Consider the following 25,338-nt stretch of genomic DNA (forward strand, 5'->3'; position numbering starts at 1 on the left):
ATGTGACTAGGAAGACAAAATAAAGACAGTGCTGGATATCACTCACACTTTACACCTTCTCATACAGCTCCCTTCAGGATCCCAGCACATGCTGAACAGAAAGAATGACAAGACAGAGCTTGAATAATTTTACATTATAATACGCTTCACAGAAGAAAAAAAGCCCCCTATGACTCTCTGTAGATAGCATGGCAAGAAAAAAACTTTCCTTCTTTAATAAAGAAACTGGTCATAATCAAAAGCATTTAGAGATTCTGTTAAATCAGTTTAGGAAATGAGACTCAGTTTCATCATTGCTAGGAGAACCTTATCTGGTAATGCAATCAATGCTATTTCAGTTGCAATCAGTGCCAAATCTGAGTGTAAAACTTGTGTGTGCTGCAAGAAGTTGATGTTTCAGCTACCTTTTCATATGCTATCAACTTTGCTGCCTCATCCAATGACAGATCATTTCTAAATGATGGAGAAGCAAAGTTACATTTAACAAAGAGGCTCTTCAAATTCTTCACACAACTGTATTTCCCATGAAATATAGGGAAAAATAAAGGTATTTAAATATTAAAGTAAGCAAGGATTATACTATTTTAAAATTCTTTCTAATTTTGAATGACTGAGTGGCATGTAGGATATGATTTCCTTTTAGTTATAGCCTGACTCTTCTGGAACAGTGCATTAGGATCTCAGTGAATAAAGGAAGAAGAACATGCTAATGAAATTATTTAAATGACTTTTTTTTTTTTTTTTGTGAGGAGAAAATTGTATTTCTGATATGATGTTGTGAAGACCTCCAAGCTTTTAGGTAAAAAACATAGAGTACCTATTAATGGCCAAAAAATCTTGAGTATCTACTAATGGCACAGGCCCCTGAGGCCGTCAAGAATGGCAGTAGAGACATTCTGCCATTGATTAGACAAGTTCCTGCATGGTTAATGACAGTCACCTTCAACATGGCTAAGGCTGAGCTGGCAGAACAAAATCACCCTCAGCTGCAGCAAATGCTATAGTCTAAGATGTTAGAAAACAAAATAAATTCTCCAGTGCCTTTTCCAATGAAGTCTGCATTCCAGTGACGAATGCAGAGGTGTGCGCCACCTGATCCTTTTCAGAGGAATCTGTTTCCATTTCTCTGGCTGATTTACAGAGGAAAAGATATCTTTGTCCCCAGTTGAACAATGAATAATGCACGTGTTCCCAGATTATTCCACCTTGTTCTTTGCTATTTCTTTCCCCTAAAAGAGCAGGAACTTTTCTTGTTTCTACAGAGGTATGTCTACCTCATTACTAAGTCTCTTTGTGTCACTCAGAGATGTGGTTAAACTGCAGTTTAACTCCCCATCCTGTGTCCAAGTACCCTGTCTCTCCACTCTGTCACAAACAAGGAAGGTGACAACATTTCCTTTGACAGACAAGAGCAAAGTACTTTTAATGTATATTTAAGGTTGTCAGTCACATCTGTCCTGCCAGAAGCATTCACTTATGCTTTTAAGAAGTGTAGGCTTCAATCTGGTTGTTCAAACTACAGTGGGACAAATATCACTGAACATGAATCATTTATCCTTACCCAGTATCCTGCAAATCAATAGTAAACTTCTCTGACCTGCTACTTTGAAATGAGTGAGTTCGTAAAGCTCTAAATCCACAATAGATATTGTTTAGAGGCTACTTAAAACAGCTATACAGCATTAATAAAATAAGGGAAAAAATGTTTTCCCTGGCATCTGAAGAATCACTGCCTGCCACTCATTCTAAAAGGTTTCTATAATTTTCCAGAAATTTGATCCATCTTTAGGGAACATCCTATTGGCACGGAAACTCTTTTAATAAAATATTATTAACAGAGTTCTCCAACATGCATTGCAGACTGCACATACTTTATCCCATTGCTGCAAAAAAATTTATAATGAAAAAACCTATCAGATTTGAGAAAGAGAAGTTCTTTAACTGAAATAAAAGCACAGTAGTCTGTGAGACATGTTTTTGTCCTGAATTTGTAAGCAGTCTACTATAATAAGTACCATATCTAGAAAGAGTGAAAAGTCCAACTATCCTCTAGAGTCAAGATAGCAACAAAGGATGAACTAATTAAACAAAAGTGAATTAGACCAGAGCCATTCTCAGAAAAATACTTGGCTAATTACTTTCATGAGAAAACGTCTAGATACATTTTCAAAGTGTCTGCAGCTTAAATCAGAAACTATTAATAAATCCTGTTCTCTTGAGAGATTTCTAGACCAGTTCTTTAGACAGCAAAGACAGCAAACAAGATCCCACACTTCTGAGTTCATATTAAAGTGTAGCTATAAGGATTTTGAGACTCTGTTTTCTTGTGTACAATTTTTAATCATAATACCTAGATACTTGTACTCACTCATAGCATCCCTTTCCACTTATGCATTCTCTTTCCTAATTAATGGATACCAAAGGGCATCACAGGAACAAGATAATCTTATGAAAAGAATCATATAGACCCAACAACTTCAGTAAAATTCTACCTGAATTTCCTGGAATAGTTCTTTTCGCAGGATTAGCTCTTCCATTTGCAACAGGCATGATCAAATTATGGGAGCTGTATTATCTTTACCCGTTTAAACTAAACAGCACACACTTTCTCTACAGTAAGATCTTAGATTCTAATTTATTCCCACACATTAAAGGAAAAAAATAAGTATTGTGTGCAAACACTGTGTGTGTATGTATGTGTGGGAGGTATTTTGCAATGTAGATGCAGCTGTTGCTTTGTGAGCTGCAGCTAGTAAAACAAGAATTATGAGCTGAAGGTGTCCACTTTCAGGTTCCCCTTGTGGAATAAAAAGTCTCCTTTACATTTATGATCCTGCTACCAACAAATATTTTTTGAGCCTTCCAAAAATTTCTATTTTTTTTTTTTCCCCCTCGCAAGATGAGAAGCTATTCTATTGGCTATATTATAAACCTGGGTATTGCTATCTTCCTGAATCACATCCATTACAGACAGAATGTTGTAATGTTTTTGTTTGTTGTTTGTTTTTTGTTTGGTTGGGTTTTTTTCTTTCAAAAATGCAGGTATCTGTCCTCCTTTTTCTGTTTAAAAAGACCCCATTAAGATTGTACAACCAAGCATGTAAGAGGCAAAAAAAAAAAAAAAAAAAAAAAAAGGTCAGTTTATATCTGTTAAAACAAAACTAAGCCCCCCACACACTCTCCTCTGAGGCTGTATTCTGAGAAAAATCCTTCACAACCTCCTGCCTTTTGCCTTTTTTCCACTGGATCCCTGCTTGATTTATCAAGTAAGTGGCACTGCTGAAGAGTAACCATCATTCTGTGCCCTTTGCCCTCACAGTGTTCTGGGTTACACTTCTTAATTTAGGAACAGATTGTTATTTTGTTTAATAAAGATGCAAATAGGCACCAGCAGGGATTTCAAGATGAGGTATGCATTAGCTTTAGAAATGCCTCAAACATATTTTTTTAAGTTGGTTATGAATTTATATTTGTTACTTTCTCAGAACTCAAATTCATCTGATGGGCCCTCACATAAGTAGAAAGAAGATTTTCTTCTAAAGTAGAAATCAATGGGAATTATTTTTTTAACATACAAATTTCTAAATAATACAAGTAATTTGGAAAATTAAGTCCCGAGAATTTAAAATCAGGAAAATCAGACTAGAGGATGCTCAAATTTAGGAAACATGATTTCTTGTCATCTGTGAAGATTATGCATCTTGAACCTTGCAAGGATTCACCTTTCATTCTGGTTTTATGAATTATTGATTACAGTACTGCTCTGTTTACCCTTGAAATTAACCTGTCTCAGAAAACTACAAGCCAGGTTAGGCAAGTGAAAAATGACTACTTACACAGCGAAGAAATGGTAGAGGAAGCAGAAAAACAACAATTTCATAATAAAAATCAGGAAGAGAAAGGAATTTTACCTGCCCACTAAAAAAAAACAAAAAACGGTAAGCACACTGAACAACAAATTTAAATCTCAGAGAAAATGCAGGTGAATGCTTTTATAAAATCCAAATAGAGAGTAAATTACTAGATGTCAAAGCAGTTAAAAGCATGAAGGAGATGAAGGTTGACATGTACCAGTTGCCATGTAGAAGTATTTGTTTTACACAATAAGAATCCACTGTGCTAGCTCACGTTTGAATATGTCTGGGAATAGATCAGGTTAACATCCCTGCTGTTAGCATTAAGTAACTGGAAAATGCATATAAAATGTGCACGTTCTCAAAGAACTCTCAAGCACATAGCAACAGGGAAATACAGTAGGCTGAAATAATTAATTCTGATAAAAAGTGAGACCATTACCCCTACCAGACAAGGTTCTCGTTCCAATTTATGGCAAGGCATATAAAAATACACACAAAACTTCAAACACTGCCAGGCACTTAATGGTATAGCAATAGAGATTTCTTCTGCCCTTTTGCAAGGCTTACTTTAAATAAAGAGTTATATTGAAACGTGACTGAAAGGAGAATGTACAGCAAACCTGGTAAGACCTTGCAGGCCCAAACAATAGGTAAAGGGCCCATTCATGGCTGTGTGGGCACTCTTTATGCTTCTTACATGGAAATATAAAAGTGTTATGTGGCAACCATCAGTGTTACTGCAGCCACACATGGCAAATGAAATGGGTGTGCCTAGCAGAAAATGTTATTACTTGGTTGTGTAAATATGGTAAATGAAAACATTTACATGCCATTTACAAATGACAGCTATTAGCAAGAAGCAATATGAACACTATGCAGGCACTTTTCCCTACCAGGAACTTGTGAAAAATGCTGATACAAGAGAATTCAAAGTTTACTGAAGTCAAAGAGACAGTTTCCTTGTGCCTCAATGGGCTTTGGATCCACTCTTAAATTACAAATCACGTTGCAGCTAAGAATAAGAACCTTACCCTAAAGAAATAAGAATAGCTCATAGAATAACACACTTAAAATTATTACCTGGAAAATTACAAAATACATTTCCTTATAAAGGAATAAACTTTTTTTTTTTTTTATTTTTTTTAACTTCACAGCATCATAGAATGGTTTGGAAGGGGACTTTTAAAACTTTTCTGTATTCTCTTTCCAGCAAACAAAGGAGATACCACTGTATTGCACAGTCATCACAGAAGATTTCTCTCTGTCAATGAACTAAGCAGGAGCCAAATAAGAGTTTACAAGTGCAGCATAATTAAAGTTTCTTCAAGAAGACAAACACAGCTGGGCAAGGACCACAAATATGACAAGTGGGCCTTTTTATATCTCTAGTATTAAAAGTCTGGCTCATTAAGAACTATTAAGTCTGCCACTGTTAGTGTTAAGACATAAAATATTCACTGAATTCTCTTTTCCTAATCTAGCATAACTACAAGCCTGCTGCTGCTGTGTTATTACACAACCACTAATACTTGCACTAGAAAAATGAAGGGAAAAAAAAAATCTATCGTACTCTTTTGCTGAGAGGATTGATCAACACATTTGAAGTATTTTCAGTTTGTCAAACTGAAACACTTCACAAAGTCAGCATCCAAATCATCCCTTGACTATTTCAGAAAGCACTATTTACACTGAACATTGTAAAACAACACAGCCTTGTGACTGATGAATTATTTTATTAAAAGCCTATGCAGTCACAGTTGGCACTCTATTGCCAAAAAAATGCTGTAAACCTTGGACAGAAAATATAAGCAAGCTATGCAAATTTACATGATTTTGATGATATTAATGTGATGAGGTTCCAATGTAGGCCTGTGTTAAAGTAAAACTTCAGCAGGCAGTATGCATAGAGACAACACATGAATCAGAACACACTCATTCATTGCTACTGTATTAAATGCTGAACCAGTTTTGGTTGATAAACAGAAATTAAGCATTTTGACAGCTTCTGACTGGCTGCATCCCCTGACACTGCTACAAACAAAAAATACTCCTTTATTTTAGCATCAAAACCAATGCTATTATTGCCTTCAGGTGACCAAGGATTGCAAATGCAATTAATTTATACCTTGTAATGAAGTTCAAGAGGTAAGTTAAGCAGTTAGGTCATAACCTAGCTATGTGATTTTTCTTCTGATATTTTCTGTAGGTATATTTTTAGTGTACAGACACAGAAAATTACCATGCCACAACACAGAAGTGTCAGAATGCCACATTATGATGATTCCCATAGACCTAGTTTGTATTTCTGCATCCATATTCTCAATTTCTTATGCAGGTAAGAAGTTTCTTGGCTGATTAGTCACACTGAATTCAAAGGAAGAGGTTCCTAATAGCAGGAATAAGCACGGTGTGCTAATCAGCTTAGAAAAGAGAAACTGTCTAAATGGAAAAATAATTTTTACTGAAGAACAGAAAAAATCCCACTCAGATACACCGAGATAATAGATGCAAAGCTCCACATTACCAGAGTGTAAAATAATCTTGTTGAAAGATTCTTTGCCCTTTCTTGATCAAGATGAATCACATGGGTGCTCTTATTAATCAAACAGGGCAGATTGGGACATGTCAGGAAATTTAATAAGTTCTGCAGAGTTTTGGTTCCTGTTGTTGAGCTAGTTCCTCATGGTTATTGTGATATTCTGGCTCTGGTGCAGTCCACAGGAGATTTATTACAGAACTCATTACGTTATTTTGATACACTTTAATTAAAATATTAATTAAAGATAACTGTAACAAGGGACCTGGAATGTGTTCTGTGAGATCAGCTTCACAGAATGACATGTTGCTTCTCATCTTAAATGTAGACTTTCAAGCAGGCTTTCGACTTTATCTGTTGATGGAGACATCATACCAGCTTCTCCAAAGTTGTTCCTAAACTGAGAACCATTTGGGCTTTTTGCCTTACTTGTAGTAAATTTCCATACGATTAAGACTACTAGAAGTTTTCAGGGATGTAAGTCTCTGAATTATAAGTTACGATTCATGATCAGTTAGAAAAAAATTGCACTAGTAGGGTATTAGAGCAGAGCGCATGCAGCTGATGCTTCTCATTCTCTCTTTTATATAACCCTGTCCCTCTAATTCAAGATATTAATCAATGAGTTTAGAAATATTCTTCCTTGTGAATAAATCTAGCAAACAAAGGCAGCAGACATAGTCAAAAAGTGAGAAATAGTACAGGTCAGTGATGTGTAAATTACAATGTGGCTTCCCTGTGGATTTCACTGTCTTTGGAAGCAATACAAGAGACAATGCCTGGGCATGTGCACACACATATGCACACATAAACAACACCAGGCCTTCAAATTACCTGAAGTAGAAATTATTTGGAACATCATAAGAAAAGGAGCTCCTATGCATCTTCTAAAAGCATAAATACTGAATGAAAGGAAATGTTAGGTTTGAAACATTTATTATCATGTTCCTTTTGAACTCTAATAGTGTATTAATGGATGTGCCAGAAAAATATCAAAGCAGAGGCAACCCAGAAAGCCCACTGGAAAAGGGGCACCTTGTTGAATGTGATTTAATGGATAAGATGCACTGAAACGGACTTTGATCCCCCCAATAAAAGCAGCAAGGGCCATATTATCACAGAATACCCTCAAAACATTCTGAAACATAATAGAAACAAAGTTTCAGTCCTCTGCATTGTTCTGCTAAAGAACTAAATGTATGAATTTCTACATTTCCTTGAAATAATTTGTCAGCTTGGCCCTCCCTGTTACAGAAAACTTGTTAATAGAGCAGTGTTCCTCCTTTCCTCTTCCTAAATGATGTTGTTGGCGTTTATGTTTACAGCTAGTGCCAACTGAGAGTCCTGTGACATCTGTGGAGCTTGGCAGTCTGCTGATCCTCTGTGTGTCATGTCATGCTCAGAGTCACAGGATCACTGAGGCTGATAGGGACCTCTGGAGATCTCTTGCTCCATAATCTGGCTCTGTCTTCCTAACACCCCCCATCAGCTATTTATACACAGAGATAAGATCTTTCCCAAGCCTTCTCTTCTCCAGGCAGAACAGCCCCAGCTCTCTCAGCCTCTCCCCGACTGAAAGATTCTCCCAGTCCTTAATCACCTTTGTGGTGCTTCACTGGACTTGCTGCAGTATCTCTGTGTCTTTCTTATACTGGGGAGCCCAGAACTGGATGAAGTGCTCCGGATGTGGCTTCATAGCATGGACTGATAATAAGGCAGCAATCTCTAAGAGATATTGAGACTCTGGCACAGGCTGCCCAGGAAGGTTGTGGATGCCCCCACCCTGGAAGTATTCAAAGACACGCTGGATGGGGCTTTGAGCAACCTGATCTGGTGGGAGATGTGCCTGCCCATGCAGGGGGGCTGAAATTAGGTAATCTTTAAGGTCACCTCCAACACAAACCATTCCATGGTTCAAGTGACCTCAGCAGAATTTGTCACTAAGGTTTGTGAATTAAGAAGGCCTATGAAGTTTTTGGTAAATCAAACAAGACCGACCCAAAGATAGGCTCACAACTTAATCTAACTCAGCAAGCATGCACCAAAAAGAGTAATTTCTAATGAAGGCACAGTTTCAATTCCTTACAGATCAATAATTTCAGTTATATTTTTGCTGTGAAGGAAATATAAAGAATAATATCTTGATCCTTGATAAATCTGTGACATCTGAATAAGTTCTGCGCTTCATTTTAATATAGAAAATTGAGATTTCATCTTATGAGACAGCTAACCTATGCAAATATATAGTCCTATTTTTGTATGTTTACACTGCTGCTTCTCTTTCATTTGCTACACTTAACTGTTGTTTCAAATTATGTTTAATGAAATAAAATATTCCCTTGTCTTTCATGCAGGTCTGTCTTTAATTTTGTATTTGAAAGGAAAGCCAGAGTTTGTTATGGTATCATGAAACAATTTAGAGACCATCTTTCACTAAATTTGGTGTAAAAAATGGAAAAAATATTTTGTCACAATAGAAAGTTTCACCGGTCTACAAAAATGCTGATCAGATTATTTTTGTCTTTTTATTTTTACAGATGAATATAGAAGTATGAGTTTACCTGACAAAGAGTTCTGTATGTCAGAATTAAACTGTCCAATAGAGAAATAACTTAGCATTAAGAGAAGCTATAACAGATGAGAAAAATACCAAAATATGTATCTGATTGCCAGAAATAAGTAATTCTGTCTTGTCACACAAACATAGAAACCATCTATTTTTATCTTGATGCTGGTGATGGAAAATTTCTTCCTGATCCTGTGGAACACAAATTGATACTTTCAAATGTGAATATATCGCCCTTACCTTTTGCAAACATCACAAATGTATTACAGCTACTTTCTCACTCATTTGCAGTAGCAAATATGCCTTCAGATAATAATTACTTGGAATTTATATCCTTTTCTGCTAGTTCTCAAGCCCACCCTTTGCTTAGAAAAAGCTTGTTCACAGTAAAATGAATTTCCGCACCTTAAAGATAACGAAGGAAATGAAGCAAGACAAAAATGCTCCCTGCAGAACCCAGGTACTAGAGGGAAGAATTGCAGCTTTGAAATAGATGGTTCCTGTGGACTGGTCTTTTAGGAAGCTGCTGAGGATGGTTGTGTGGCCACCTGACAATAGTGTTGGAATGAAGGAAAACAGCCTTCTCAAATAACTATGGGAAGTGCTAATATGCTGCGGTTATGATGTAAACAGAAAACTAAAGGTAACAAGGTATTATGGATGCATCTCATTTTGTAATCTGGTTTTACTCTTTAGTTGGGAACCAGAAATTTAGGCTTCTTCCATGTTGTACCAGAAGAGTATCTTACAGGTCAGTGATTCTTTTCTTTGTACTATCAAACCTATGCCTAGTGATACTTATTTTTACAAGAGTATTGCTGAGTTCATTCATGTAAAAATTTCCATTTGCATTCAAAATTCTCTTTCTGCTGTAAGTAACAAATCCATTTATAAGGATTTAATAGAAGATCTCTACGTAGGTCTGGAAGGCTAGCTTAGCTAATCATAGGACTGACTTGAATAATTTTTTTTTTAATGACAGTATTTTTATATTAACATATATCTATACTCGCTCTAAATCTTTACTTCTTACAGACAGTTTCATAGATTTTTAAAAAAATCTTGTATTTTAGAGAACAAACTCTAAGTATTGCCACAAAGTGAAAGGAGCATATTTTTTTCCTTGTTTAAAACAGAGGAAATTAAGATTATGATCTGTGACTTTCTACAAAGAACTAAAGATCAATATCAAAGCATAAGTATGAGTCAAAATCTACAGAGTTTGTACTAAGATGAATCACCAGTATTATCTGAATCAATGGCACCATTTCAGTTTTTCTGTATCTATTCTGGCGTTTGATTTATTGATTCTTTTCTCCAACCTCATTGTAGTGAATACTAATCTCTGAGGTTATGTGGTTCTTTAGCTGACCATCCTAACTCACTACTACAGGACTTGCCTCACCAGGAAAAAGCTCAAACCCTCTCGGTAATATCAAGCAGTAATATTACCTCAGTATTAAAGAGCACTGATCTACCCTGCCATAGCTTGCAGAAGACCATATCATGGGCAGAACAGTCCTCAGGGACAGCCAGAAGGAGTAACAAAGGACATCAGTGGGAGCAGCCAGTGCACTTGGTGACTTGTTACCCATCCTGTAAGGCTCAGCCAGGCAGACTTCCCACCCAGCAGGGGTCTGAAGGCAAGCAGACCAGGGAACACCCCTCAGTCACAAGCAGCCTTTAGAAATCTGTGGAAAGCATAGACAGCTACATAGGTCTCTAGACTAAACTTCCACCAGGCAGAAGAACAGTTAGAATTCCCTCTAAAGAAGTAAGATGTGGAAACTCAGCTACCTTCCTTTTTTTTCTGGCATCAGCTACATACTTATATTTATTCTGTGTATTTGTTGCTTCTTGAAAGGATATTTATGTTTCTGAAGAACGACAACATTTGCTGTGTAAAAAAGCTGTTTCTTGTCTGCTTTTGGAACAGCCAGTATTAAGATACCAGAACAGAAAAGGCCTGGAATAGTCTGGGAATACAAATATCTGAAGCTTACTGAGTGTTTGGTTTGTTTCTTAGGAGTTAAACTATTTCCTAGCGTTGGAACTGTTCTGTGTCAAACTGCACCTTTTATTAGGACTTCCTATGCTGTAGGGTGATATTACAAGAATAACGTACAGGTAATATTTCCACATGGCAGGTATGAGTGTAGGTACAAGAATAGGTGGAAAATAAAGAATGGAGACAGACAAGAAAGCCTAGAGGCCCCATGCATTGTTTGTTGTCAAACACTCATAGCCTAGCTTGATGTTTCTGAGAGAGATGTAAAACACAGGGTAACCTTTGCCCATTCCTTACTCTGGAATTCCCATATACCAATTGCTACTGAGGCAGAGCAGTTTCCCTGGGATGGCTGCCAGCACTGTGAGCACATCTTGCTGAAAATAACTTGGTGCCAAGAAGATGCAAAGGGCAATCACTTAAAGGGAACGATGCCGTCAGAGGATTTAGCACAAGCGCAAGATGACTACAGCAACGGTGAGAGGGGAATATATATATATTTCAAATGAGAACTAAGCAACAATTGCAAAGTAACCTTGGCAGTCTCTAGAACTTATTTCATTAGTTACAATAATTTCAGGTGCCTGGAGGCAATTTATTTTAAATTTGTACCGATTTTTTTCAGCATGATTAAGAAGCTGGAATCCAGACAGAGGTGTAGCCTCATTACTGATGTGCTACTGAGAAGTAGATGAGATAATTTTGTCAGACTCATTTATTTATGAACAAATGTTTGTTGGGAGATATGGAGGACGCTATTAACTGCAGTACTAACCTTGTCATAGCAGAATAAAAGATAGCAAGGGAAGACATTAAGAATGAGGCAAACCCCAGAAAGATTTGAACTGTTGGTTTCTCTTTGAAGTAAAATGCAGCTGCCAGAATATTACCATAGGACTTACGTAAAACACATAAACTAACAAGGCCAGGTTGATTACACAGGAGAGCAGGATCTTGCTTATCAGATTCAGATACAGACTGTATACAAAACCTGGAAAAATACTACTTTCTTTATGTAACATATGCAACTCTCTTCCCTAATGGAACATTACAACAAATCCAAGTAGACTTCTCTGTGCACATATAAGAAGGGAATTTAGTTTATCTCTATGAAATTTGCTGTAGAGCACAGTTTTTCAGGACCCCTTGACAGTTTAAACATCCATCTGTAGATCTGATCTTTCATCTTGCCTGTTTATGTTAAACCCTATTTTTTTCCCCCACATCTGTATTCACAAAGAAGTCATAATTAGAATCTTTTATACAGTCATTACATTTAGAAGGATATAAAAATATTTCAAATCCCCATATCTCTTCATGTCCCCATATCTTTCATATCCCCATATACCTTCTGTCAGTTTTCAAAAATAACAATTGAATAAATATATTACAAAATTTTTAAAAATGTTATTATGATTGAGTAATCAATTGCTGGTACTCTGAACTGGTATTGTGAAAACCTGCATAGACATTTGACTTGCTCAGTATATGCAGAACTAGTCACATGATTAAATACATTGTTATGTATTTAAAATAACCATTTTCCTTTTTAAATTGTCATTCTGGAACACATATTTTGCAGATACTGCCATCATGTTTTTTCCTTCAGGTATTAGGTAAAACTGCCACAATAAATTCTCAAAGATGTGTGAATGGTCCAGGTATTCAGACATAATGAGGTGTTACTGGGTGAACCAGTGAGGTTAATAAAAGTTCTGGAATTAATATCTTATGATCTTCATAGCTTCTTTTTTCTAAAAGTCAACTTTCTGCTTCCAAACTTCTGCTCAGATTTTTTTTATTTTATCCCTCGTCCTCAAGGGGCAATACTTTCCAGTACTACATAAACTAGGACTGCAGTATTTGTTATGTATGGTTGGACACCTCAGTTATTCTCTTTTAAACACACGAGGATTTCTTTGGAAAATTGGAAGAAATATACCTTTCACTTGGAAAGGGAAGTGTTAAAGAGTGTGAAAATCCTCAGTTTATTAGCAGCTCATTTTTAAATTTTACAGAGCTGTCTCCCATACAAGCAATCTTTATCCTGTTGCTGGAGACAGTCTTTATGTCACCAGAATTGTGCAGTAAACCATGGTAAAGAAATCCACATAGAGCTGGACACAAGCCCCCGGGTACCCTGATGGTCAACAGATCCACAGGCAACAAGTGCAGAAATCCAGGAGGTCAAAAGCTCAAGACTTGATGGAAAGAAGGAAAAGCAGTTATGAAACAGACAATATCAGCAGTTCTACCGTCAGCACCAGATGTAGGAAGATGCATTATTAAAGATTTAAGATAGCAAGATACGGGGCAATTTTCCCCCGTTGTTCTCTGTATCCACCCTCTCCCCTTTCTTCCTCCTCCACCCTTTCACTCACTCCCTGCCCACGCCCTTCTCGCAGAACGCGAGGCAGAGCCCCGGCTTTTGGGTCAGAGTCGACAAATTGTCTGAGGGGGATTCTGGCTGGAGCCACGCAGCCTCGGACGCTGTGTTGCTGAGGGAAAGTGAGCTGTGAGCAGAGCTATGGGATCAGACAGCTTCTCCCTCTCTGCTGAGGAGGAGCCTGCAGGGAGCACAGCTCCGGGGTGTGTGGGGGTTCCACCCCACCTGCTGAAACGCGTCCGTGCCACGGTTCAGCGGGCAGAGCTCCTGCTCAGTGAGCATCTGCCTGGTGAACTGAACCCTTAATTTTTATAGAAAAAATTTTTTAAAAATCAAATAGATATTTGAAGTTATTCTATCCCCGATTTGGGAAGTATTCCCCTAGGAAACGGAGCAATTTTCTGTAACAAATTACTTGTTTTATGAAATGGCAAGTTTCCACAGTAGAAGACTGTTAACATAAACTGCTTATTCAAATGTTTGGTTGTTCTGCAGTTAAACAATAGATTCATACCCAGAGAACAGAAGACCTAAGTATCATATTTAAACACTAAGTAACTTGTGAGTTAACTAATTTAATTTTGAGTTAAAAATTTGAATCTCCAACTCTTAAAAAATATTTATTTACAGATAGAAAGATATCCAACAGTAGCCTTTAATACATTTGTCTTTCCTGACTTTCCATCTGTGGGTGATACAGATGTCTTACTGATCTGACTGATGTGTTACATACAACTTTTTCATACTCTGCTGGTACTGCAACACACTTTGCAACATAGAGCAATAGCCTTAAATAATCTCTTAGCTCAATACAATTTTTCCTGCGTTAGCATTTCATTGGGTATGACTCTGAACTCATATATCATGTTCCTATTTGGAATCTAAAGTCTCTGAGACCATCTCTGCTTGCCTTTCTCCCTTTCATTCTGTTATCACTCACAATCAGAAATGTCTCTCATGTTTCGTGGTAGCCAGGGATGCCAGCCCACGGTCTGCCTTAAGGTGATGCATCAGCTTCCTGCTTAGAGTTCAGAAGGAAAGTCCACAATCAGAAGAGAAGAGATTATCTTTCCTTTAATACTTCAATTTTTTTCAGTTTCAGTTTTCATTAATAAATCCTGTTATACCAGGCTCTTCTAGACCAGTGCACACTGAAAGAATGAAAAATGTCTTATCTTTCCTTATACCATACACAATAATGTCACAACTTGGGCTGACTCTTTCAGCCCAGAGGGACTGCAGGAGCACTGCCTGAGGTTATTCATAGGCAAGATGCAGAGGATCAGCAGGTACTTGACTCAGAAAGGCAGTGAGGGCGATTTAAGGCACCAGCTGAAAATCACACCACCACTGGTGATTTCAGCAGAAACACCTCCGAACCAACCTATGCATCTCTACAGCGCAAATTTTTCATTACCAGCATTGACAAATCTGGAGTGTGTCAAATGTGAGGGCAGAATATGATGACTCTTATCTCCCAACAGGAACCACAAGAGCAACTGTGTTGACAGTATTCATATCTGACTTTTTAATGCAAATTAACTAGAACAATTTTTTTCTCTCTGCTGCACTCAAGTGGCACTTCTCTGTAGAATTCAGTGGTATCACAATTCAGATCCCAGTTTGCCACAGAGGCTGATTTACAATAGTGTCTTTATAAACTGACAATTGTCTTGTATATTTGCAACATGGACAAGAACTCCCTGCTTTGTTCAAAGGCATTAGAGTTGCTTGCATTGAACTTAATAAAGTGTATAACCATTTAGGTAATGAAGAAGTTGTTAACATCAGATTGTGACTAATTTTCTGCCTGCTCCATGGAGAAACAGCATTAGTTCTCATGCCAGAACCTATAAATCACTGTGGTGAAAAGGTAATTTTTAGACAAGTGTTCTCAGGAGAAAGAGAGTTTAACAGAGGGTCAAAAAGGAGAAATGCCCCTTCAGTGTAATCTTTCACAAAATGTCTCTAGTAATTGAGAAAGTAGCTCAGAGGCTTTTGAAGTTCTCCTAAAATCAGAGCTGAAGAAGGTCAACTGTCAAAGTACTGCCAACAGGTAACAATGAAAGTGTGGCTACATAGCTCCAAGACCTGTTTGCTAATTCTTTCCTACCTTTTAAACACCCAGACCTTCTGAGGCTTTTTTAAGATAATTGTTTGTTTATTTGCAAACTGATTTTCATCAGCAAACATTATAAGATGTAATGCCAAGCATAAATCCACATTAAATACTTCTGGTTTTATTAATTAATGAAACGTGAAATAGTTTTTACTAATACTTAGAAAACAACAGAAGTCAGCTCAGGCTTGTTCACATTAGTAGTAAACATAATTAAAAGTTTAAAAAGGATTAGCCAAGTGATGCTTTGTGGGTTTTTACACTAAACTGTGAATATCAAGTTAAAAATTCCCAGGTAGTGAAACCAAGATGCATTCAGTTATTAGGTGATCCAGATGAATGTGAGGCTTTCTGACCAGCTGACATGTTTAAACATTATAAAACTGGCTTTCTCATATTAGTGGATTTAAAATGTTTGCTATGGTGTTTAAGCAAAAAATAAAATTAAATAAACAAAACCAAACAAACAGAATGCTGCACTCCTTTACTCTGCTAGGAAAACACTAAAGAGCTGAATTTGGGAGAAGAAGAATACATCTGTGGTGCATGTGCTAGCCTCTTTTTAAAGCAAGTGTGTTTCACACATGAAAAATTGTAACCAAGGAAATCTTTACATGAAATAATTTCTTCAACACTATGTACTTATCACATAAATAAAGCATGGAACGCTCATGGATTTCTTTTCCCCTCACTTTTTTCAAAATCAGGAACAAAAGCAGTACTAGGACTGTTGGGAGGAGAGTGAGGATTGTTGAAATTCCAGGTTTCATTGACTGAGTTTCCAATTCAGGCACTACAAAAATAAAAAGATCAAAGTAGACTTTTCAAAATAGTCACTGTACTGGAACCAGATTCCCAGTAACCTCTGTCCACCAGCAGGCACCTAAAGTGAGTGAAGCCCCTGTGCCCCTCAGTCCTCACAAGACAGGTAGGAATATATTTATTTGGGTTTTCCTCTTAAAATCAACAATTAGTTAGAACAAAAGCTGTTCAGGAGGAGGTGCTGATTCGGAGGTAGCACCCATTGGGAAGATTTCTCAGCTTCGGGACAGAACACCTGGATCTGCCTGGGGAGATCTGCCTGAAACAACCTTTGTGTCCCACTTCAGCAGGGACCAAGCTCTGGTTTCACACCACTGGGGTGACCACGGGGCATCTGGCTGTAGGCTCTGTCTGCCAGGCCCCATGAACACAGAGTTCAACCCTTGGGAGTGGTAACCCACCCAAAACTGAAAGCCAACTCAAGCAGAAAGGGAACTTAAATGTTTTTGTCCTGTACCCTCTAGAGAGCACTAACCACAGGCTGTTGGCTACTCCCATCTGAGGAAGAATGGGAAAACATTTCCCAGGCAAGATATCATCATGCACAGCACTTTTTCAGATCTGGCCACTTTAAGATTTTTCAAAAGCTTGCCCAATTCTATTAGCTTTGATGATGATATTTAGCACATACTTCCTTCGACAGCTTTGTGTTGCATTGTTTTTTGTTACCATGCTACTGCAGAGGTTGTATTTTGGTAGTGGATATTATTATTATTACAAATACAGTTTTGTGGTTCAAAGAGAAAGGATGTCACAGCCTTACTACATGAAAAATATATTGTGATACAGTGCAATAAATGTTGGTCTCTAAACAAAATTACTGTTTTCCTGTTATTCCTCAGCTTTTAAAATTATTGCTTACATGGTTGTGTCATCAAAGCAGATCATGGACTATAATGAAAACAAGTGAGATCAGACCCCTCCGTATTACAAATACATCTACTTTTCCAGATGATAAAATTTAACTGTGAGGATGTTATTTCAAATACAGTCTGGTAAACTTTTTTTTTTTTTTCCTGTTAGAAAGGGATTCTTTCTAACGGAAGTTTAGAGGGTGACTGAAGGAAAAGAATGCATTGCAGCTTCTGTAGAGCCTTCAAAAGCAGCCCAATGGTACTTCAGTGCTGAGGAAGCTTTTGAAAATTGGTATGAAACAGGTTTGGTGAAAGGTAATGAGCCTAAAATTTGATCTAACTGGTAAAGAGAAGGAGTGCTTCTAAATCTTCAAGCCTCAATAGGTCTGAGCTTTCACAGATATAAACTGATGGAGTCCTATTCATCTCAGTGGAACAATGCCATTTTACACTCACACACCAATACAATTCAAGTCTGTTTTTTATCTTTCAGTAATTCTGCTTTTTAAAGCAGCCCTAAAAAGAAAACAAAACAACTGGCACCTGAGGAATTTGCTTGGTGAAGAAATACATTCCAGTTTTATCTTTCTAGCTGGCACTTATAGCTTGGTTCAAGAAAATGAAGGCTTTTTAATAAGAGAATTTTAGAGTTTGGATACAGTAGTTCTCTCTCTGCAGTATATTATTTTCCATTTTATTGAGTGCTGTAAGGGCATTTTTAAGAGGGTTTTTTAAAAACATTGTCCTCAGATTGGGTAAATCAGAAAGCAACTCACAAGCCTTGAACAGACAAAGCTCCCTCTTTTCCCTTGCTGATGTGTGCAAGTTCTTCTTTATTAATCAGAACTAATTATTGTTTTCCAGGCTGTCTGACAGTCTTTTAATGAACATATTGATTAAACTGGAGATACACCACCTAATTAAATTTATGATGGCCATTCTGATGCCACTTGAAGATTGTTATTAATAAAGACTCAGACATTATGGCAGTGAATGAAACGGAAATGCCTGTAGGTAAGTAATATAGAGCCAAGTCATACCCCAACACTTGAAAGAGGAAGGGGCAATAATCTTTTGCAACATGGCTGCCAGTTAATACAAAGACAGAAGTGTGCTGTCTCCATAAAGACTTCATACATCTGCTTTCATCTCTTTCTGCATGTCCATGTGAGGTCTTCTCTCAGCAGCTGGGTACGTAGCAAGCCCTCATCCTAACCTTCTCAGAGATTTATAGCCAGCTATAAGTGGTAAGTTGAGGGCTAGACCAGACATCAAATCTTGCCCATATTTACTGTGCTTCCTGTGCAGCTGCGTAACATAAGCGAAGCTCACAGCACTGATGCATCCTCTGTTTCTTTTGGAAACTGGTGATCTACAGAAATATTAAGCAGATGCTGTCCTCTGGCACTGTCTACACAGAGGTCCCAGTTTTCATTCTGTACCAGGATCACCACACATAAAGGTGAAAATAGCTACAACCCTTTGTGTAACAGCTGAATTCTTGGGAAAGTACTAAGGCATTTCATCTCAATATGTTTCACTCTGAAGCACAGCAACAACCCAGGAATCATCATCTCTCTTTCCAAGGGATGAATCCTTGCACATTACTAGATCTGTCCACCCACATTAGCACAAGCCCCAGAGCTTAGCCTGTCTTCACAAGTACTTTAGGAAGTGTGCTATGGGAAAAAAAGGTTGGGTAACAGGAAAGGAAGGGAATAAGAACATAAGAGTACAGATCCTTTCATTCCTCGGTAGATCAGTAGCGTTCTCCAGGAGTTCTCTAGTTGAAGTGTTTTAATTTCACTTTTACAGATGTACGTGTCTCTGAACAATCTCTGAGTTGCTGCCTGTTCAATCAAAACATGCCTGCCTCCCACTTTATTCCTGGAAGAGCAATGACTGTCTTTTCTTAAAAAACATCTTTGCTAGATACAGATAGGTTAGCATCATAGATGGCTACAAGCAATCATGTAGAAAATTATGTAGAGGTCCTGACAGCAGCTGCTCCACAAGCGTGTGTTTATACCTCTGTGCCAATTAGCTAAACTTAGTTTGACAGGAGATTCTGTGCTCTACTTTAAAAAATCTTACACTGCTGGCATTAACACACACCATACTAAGATATTAGTTGGTGAGTTTTCTCATACCAGAAATTTTTGTGGGGAAACTAGTATAAACCTACCAGCTACAGAGAAAAAAAAAACGAAACCTCTGAAACTATCTTCTAAATATTTGTTCTCATTTCTAAAATAACCTACTCAAAGATAAATAAATCTTGTTGTTTGTGTCTGCATGCATTTCTTCCTTAGCTAAATGATAACAAATTTGTCTCTGTGTGTGACTGGGAGAATTCTAACTGCTCATCCCCACCTATTACCAGGGAGAGATCATCAGCTATGTTTATCCATCCAGGCAACCTGGATGTCTTATTTGGCTGGATAGTAAGCTAGCAGAACTGTATCATATACCACCATAAGACTATGTGAGTTCTCATCCATTCTCACTCACAGGTCCCAGTGGGATGAAGAACAGTATAAGAAAAACAGACTCAGTGGGGCCCTTTCATTAGTTGAATTTCTATAGTTCAACACAGTTTACAGAATAAAATTATAGCTATAGGTTTCACTTTCTTAAAACAGACTAAGTATAGCATGGATATAAAAATTACATCACTGGTAGACTCCAGATACCACACTATTAAAGCTGTACAGAAGAAATGCTCAAATCATTTGAATGTTTGTTTGTTTTTTAGAATTGTCTCTGCCACAAGCTCTTCACTTACAGGTTTGCTACTGAACCCTGGCTTCTGGAACTGCTCTCTTCCATCTGATCTGGCTCTTACTTGTTAATTTTCTACTTTAAAAAACTAGAAACTCTAAAAGAGATAGCTATCACTAGCCCAGATCTTAGCCCTGAACCATAGCAATACATCTCCTGAATCCCAGTGTGTTACAGGAAAAAAAGAAGTTCAGAGGTTCACCTATTGTTTTCTGATGCAATTCTCCTGGAAAGGTACTGTTGTTAGAATAATAGTAGAAATAAAATTAAAAAGTATTTCCGGAAGATACAGAAGAACTCTTTTTGCTTGAAAAAATCTTTCAGAAGTTGACTTTCCATTTAAATTTTCCATAAATTAATTAAATTTTCTTACATAAAACAAATATCTTCTATCCCTCTAGTATTTACACGAAGCTGTAATACTTCAGAACTGACAAATTCCTACTAGTACTGAAAAATGTTATTTGATTTCTACTATTTTACTGTGAAGTCACAGAAAAAGATTACCTGCCTCCCTTACCTGACTGTATATGTGGTGCCTGGCTTTGTGGTCCAGCTTTTCAGCTATTGTTCACCTTTTCTTGCTTAAATCGACGCACTTCGTGTTGGCCAGAAGAAGAAAAAAAACATCACAACTTCTGAACAGCTTTTGACACAGGCTGCACATCTGTGTCCCAGTGCCCCAGCTTGTGACTGAAAAGTGGAATTTTCACACTAGATATGAAGCCAATATTTCACTGAAAGTAGAAAAACCGATATCCTTGCAAAAGTAAGCCTGATTCCTGACTGAGGAACATGGAAAATGAATGCTATGTTTCCAACATAGGCAGTCCCATCTCCCACCCAATATGAATGTGGGAGGAGGAATACTGAGCCATCATTTCATTACAAAACACTTAATTTTGTTCTGGCAACTGGTAGGCCCCCAGCTGTCCCTTTCACTTTTACCCTGTGACAAACACATGGATCACTGTAATACAAGCAAACAAGAAAATAGAGAAAAGATGAAAAATAGCAAGTTGTTAAGAATGTTCATTTACATGGGATATCTTCCTGACTGCCCCAAATGTCTTGTTTTTCCATTAGCCCAACTGCATCAAAAGTTTTTGGCCTGGTATCTAGCATGATTACAGGACAGATTAAGTTTTAAATTTTTCTTATGATTATATAAAGAGGTGTCAGGTTTTAGTCTATTGACAGTAATGGCTTGGTTAGTAGCTGCCATTTCTGCTTCATAGAACTCCTAAAAAGGAAATTACCAGTTCAAGAGAAGATTTTTCCCTAGGAGACTGAAAAAATAAAAGAAAACCATATAAATGTCATAAAATATCAATCTTCACAATGTTTCCTGTTAAAATAGGCTTCAACTATTGATAAAAGAACCATGGAGTAAGTGAAGAGGAATTATGTATGACTGAATGTCTCAATTATATTTGATAATTACAATGGAGATACTGGAAAATCAGTCTGCTTCAACGACCTACCTAGAGGTCTGGTAAGGGCAAGCAGAGGGCTGGATTTTGGAAAGGAAAAGCACATAAACAGGAGGAAGACAAGGAAACAGCTGCTGTTATAATAGTACATTTATACGCTAATTTACAGAATTCAGGATTTCTTAGTTTTAAAAAGTGATCTGCAATGCATTGGATCAGACTCAGCAGTGTATACCTTACTCAGCAGGAATCCCTAGAACTTCACCACTGACAGCTCCTGTGTACCCTACAGAAATAGACTTAGAATGAGCAACCATTCATACCACATGAAATTTCTGCAAGACAGAAATATTCTGGGGGACAACGTGTCGGTCAGCATTTCATCTACTATTTCACTGCAGAGAGGCCAGTCTCAGACTGTATTTTGTTCTTGATACAAAATTGAGAAAGTTCAGAGAGAGCATTGCAGATAAAATTTTCTTCCTAAAGTAGAAAACCAGTGTAATTTCCTCAGCTGAAGTTCACTGAGCATATTTACTATTCGTATCACCAGTAGAAGTTGCTACGAAACACGCAGGAAAAAATGCAGATTACAGAGTTTAGAATCTAAGCTTCTCTAAGAATTGCTTATCAGAAGAAGCAAATAATTGAATTCCTGGAAATTGTTACAAATAAATGCCTTACATATTGTCTTTTGGAAACTTGGATATCTTTACATAGTCACAGAGTTGTACCTTATAGATCAGACTGTTTTTTTCCCCTATAGACTGAGGCTTCCCCTTAGTACAATTTTCTAATTAATCATCTAACAAATACTATATTAACCTTTCTAAACCTACAGAAGCTGTGCTTTGGGTTCTGAAAACAGCTGGCAGTGCACGTAGTACAACTGAGGAGGGCCGGGGAGGACAGGATGGCACAGAGATTACAGAATAACAGTTCAAGTAACAAAGCTGGATTTTGGATTGTTGGGTGATACAAAGAAAAATAACCTCAAGTATCTCAAAAGAGATGGACACTAAAGAGTTTATGTGTGACAAGCCTCTTTTCTTCTGCAGTAGTCGGTGAAGATACAGCAAAGGAAATGGAGGAGCTGCAGTTATGCATTTGCAATACACAAAGTCCTTGTTTTCCCACCAGGCACTGCAGAATAGCAATTGTCCATTCACAGCACATATCACATCCTCTGCATTTCAGAGCTAATATTTTTGCAGTCCTTAAGCTAGCATGCTTCAGCCTAGTGTAGTTAATTTTTGTAACCCTTTGAGGTGCATTGCATGAGGTGGGTGTGCTCTTTTGCTTTTTCAGGTGTTATTTTTAAAGTTAAAAGAAAAGATTTTTCAAATTGCAGGTCGCTTCTATTTACAGCAACACCTCAAAAAGAACTGTAAGAATTCTTGTTTCATAAATTGGGAAATTGTGAAGATTTCTAGCCACTGAGCATACCTGTACACTAAATTAATGATAGAAATCATCTGTGTTGTCTGAAATAATTTTTAAGATCACTCATAAACACAACACACAAGCTCTGACAAGTGGCTCCTCCTCTGGTATTTTAGAATCACACTCCTGAAAACAATGTTAGTTTTATGCTGGCAGTTGCTTTCATTTCCTGCTGCACACTGTTCTCTGTAATGCTGCAATACTCATTCAAAGCAGATCACTGGCTCAAATACAAATCAAACCTATGTGCCATCAAACAGACTTCAGGCTACATTACTCCAACTTCCAAGTAAATTTCCACTTTTCTCTGTTAAAGTAGCAAGAGCTATCTGAAAACTGTGCTTGGTGTAAGATCATCAGCTCCCTCCCTTCCCACTGAGGATCTGCTTATAAATCAAAGTGCAGGCTGCCTCTCAATTTGGAACTTCTGAACCCAAATCAAGAAAAGCAATCTTAGCAGGTAGCAAAAAGAAACGATGTCTTGCATGTAGTCCTAAAAATGAGGCTGATACCGTTTTCTGCTTGATTTGCCTATTTCCAACTCTTTCTGCAAACTCTGAGACAAACTCGCAGCCCCTTCAGGATTAGAGTTTCTGCTTTCTTTTCCCTTCATCTAAGCCAGCTGAACCCCAGGTCCCTCTCCTGCCACAGAACAGTAGGAAAACATAAAGAAAAAGCAATCACAGTTTCCTCACTGGGGTCAGGAAGGGCTAAAACAACATTCTTTCTGCAATCTTCTTTTGCCATCAAATGGTTAAATCGACACAAGTTAAAATTTTCATCTAGTTTGAATAAAGAGAAAAAGGGAGGAAATTCAAAAAACGGTTGCTGTAGTAACAATCACCAGTGAAGATCTTTTCCACTAAGTACTAGTATTATCTCCCTCTCCCCCTCACGATTTCAGTTCACCTTAAAAATTATTATGCTGCCTCTTAGATTTGCTGTACGTACCTCAACCATTAAACAAGACATTTAACCATAGTGGCAGTTCTGTGACCTCTGAATGCCGCGAAATCTCTAAGCGGTGCAGCTTGTTCATGAAGACTTGCACTGCAGAATCCAGTAACTGCATCCAGGATTAGGAATAGGATTAAGTAACAACAGCAAGCAAAAATAAAAATAAAAATAAAAATAAAATAAAAAGGAAAGCAAAAAGGAAACAAAAGAAAAGAAAAAAAAACAGAAAAGAAAAGCAAACCTCCCCAGCTCCCCCACCCCAGGCAATAAAACCACCTTAAGAAGCAAAAGGAGTCGGGAAGAGAGTGCACTTTTCTGCCAGTGTCAGGGCTGGGGTAGAGCTGAGCTTGCTGCAGTCTGGCTGCCTGTGTGAGCGAGCGAAGGCCGAGCAGGGCTGGGAGGTGCTGGTGCTGTCAAGCAGCACGGGCGCGGGAGAGGAGACCAATCCGCAGCCGCACTGCCGGAGCGCTGGAGTGGAGCCTTGGCTGTTTGTGTTTGCCTGTTTCAGGAGTGACGTCAAAGGGTTTAGTTTTTCCTCTGCATGTGCTATTAATTTTGAACGACTACTATGGGAAGAATGTGGCAGCGATTTAGGCAGCCTACCCGATTCGAAGGGAACCGGAGGCATGGTTTATCGGTCCTGGATTTAGCTGAGAAATTTTGTTATAAAGAGAGGTACCCGAAAGATCAGAAATATCCTCACAAAATGGGGAAAGGCTGTAAGTATGCCTGTATGCATTGAAGTATTTTTAAATAGACCCAAAATATTCTTAAATATACCCAAGATGTTTCCCAGTGAGAGCTGGTTAATATGTACGGGTTGTAGTGCAAAATCAGAGCTAATTCTGCCCTTGCTCTGAAGTAAATAAGGAACTGCTTCTATAAATTCAGAGGTGTCACACCAGTGTAAACATGATGAAAGAGAAAACTGAAACTACCATACACATCCCTTTATCAGTCAGTGCTGTCTAGATTGCAAATTAGCAAACTTCTTTTTTTTCCCCATCAGAATCACGGATGCAGTCACCCTCTAGGGTCTGCTGCTCTGGGTAAGCACCCATTCCTCCCACTGACAGCTGCAGTCACCTACCAGCTCTTCAAGGGACCACCACACAGGGTTTTTTTTCATACCAAAGTCCATGTCAAAAGGCAAGAGCCAACGATGGCAAAGCCTGTATCACCACATCATTATCAATGGAGAAGCAATAAGGTTGAAAATTTATAAAAATAAATAATTGCCCTTGCCAATTAGCCAGGGCAACAAAGGCCAAAACAGCCCAAGATAAGGAGTTGTCAGTTGACAATGATAACTGTTTAGTTATCTCCGTCATTTTAGTTTTATCAATTTGCTATCCTAGGGATTCTTTACAAAGAGATTGGAATTCCTTCCTAAAAAACTTAACAGTCTGCCATTTATATTTTAGACATATAAGTGCTCTCAAGAGAGGACAGCTTGACAGCTCTTGAGAAAGAAATTCCTCAATGATCCACAGAACAGGTACAAAAGTAGTAGGAGTAATAGGAGCTTCTCCATGACCACCAACTGATGCTATCAAAATGTTACTCCAGAGAGGCC

At 37.8% G+C, this 25,338-nt stretch overlaps 1 protein-coding gene across 2 annotated transcripts in view; it reads right to left on the reverse strand.

Annotated features, from left to right (window-relative positions):
* The window catches only part of PDE7B (phosphodiesterase 7B), a 170,948-nt gene extending 146,681 nt beyond the window's left edge, over positions 1–24,267 (reverse strand). Inside the window, exons 1-2 of one of the 2 annotated variants that reach the window (XM_071740844.1) lie at positions 24,039–24,267; positions 23,757–23,871 (exon numbers count right to left, since the gene is read on the reverse strand). In XM_071740844.1, coding sequence (XP_071596945.1) covers positions 23,757–23,777 — 21 coding nt within the window. In that variant the 5' untranslated portion in view covers positions 23,778–23,871; positions 24,039–24,267. The remainder of the gene's footprint in view (positions 1–23,756; positions 23,872–24,038) is intronic. The other variant, XM_071740846.1, reaches the window with a different exon arrangement.
* Between the last annotated feature and the right edge of the window lie 1,071 nt (positions 24,268–25,338).

The sequence above is a fragment of the Heliangelus exortis genome, chromosome 3, assembly GCF_036169615.1.
Source record: "Heliangelus exortis chromosome 3, bHelExo1.hap1, whole genome shotgun sequence".
NCBI classification, from domain to species: domain Eukaryota; kingdom Metazoa; phylum Chordata; class Aves; order Apodiformes; family Trochilidae; genus Heliangelus; species Heliangelus exortis.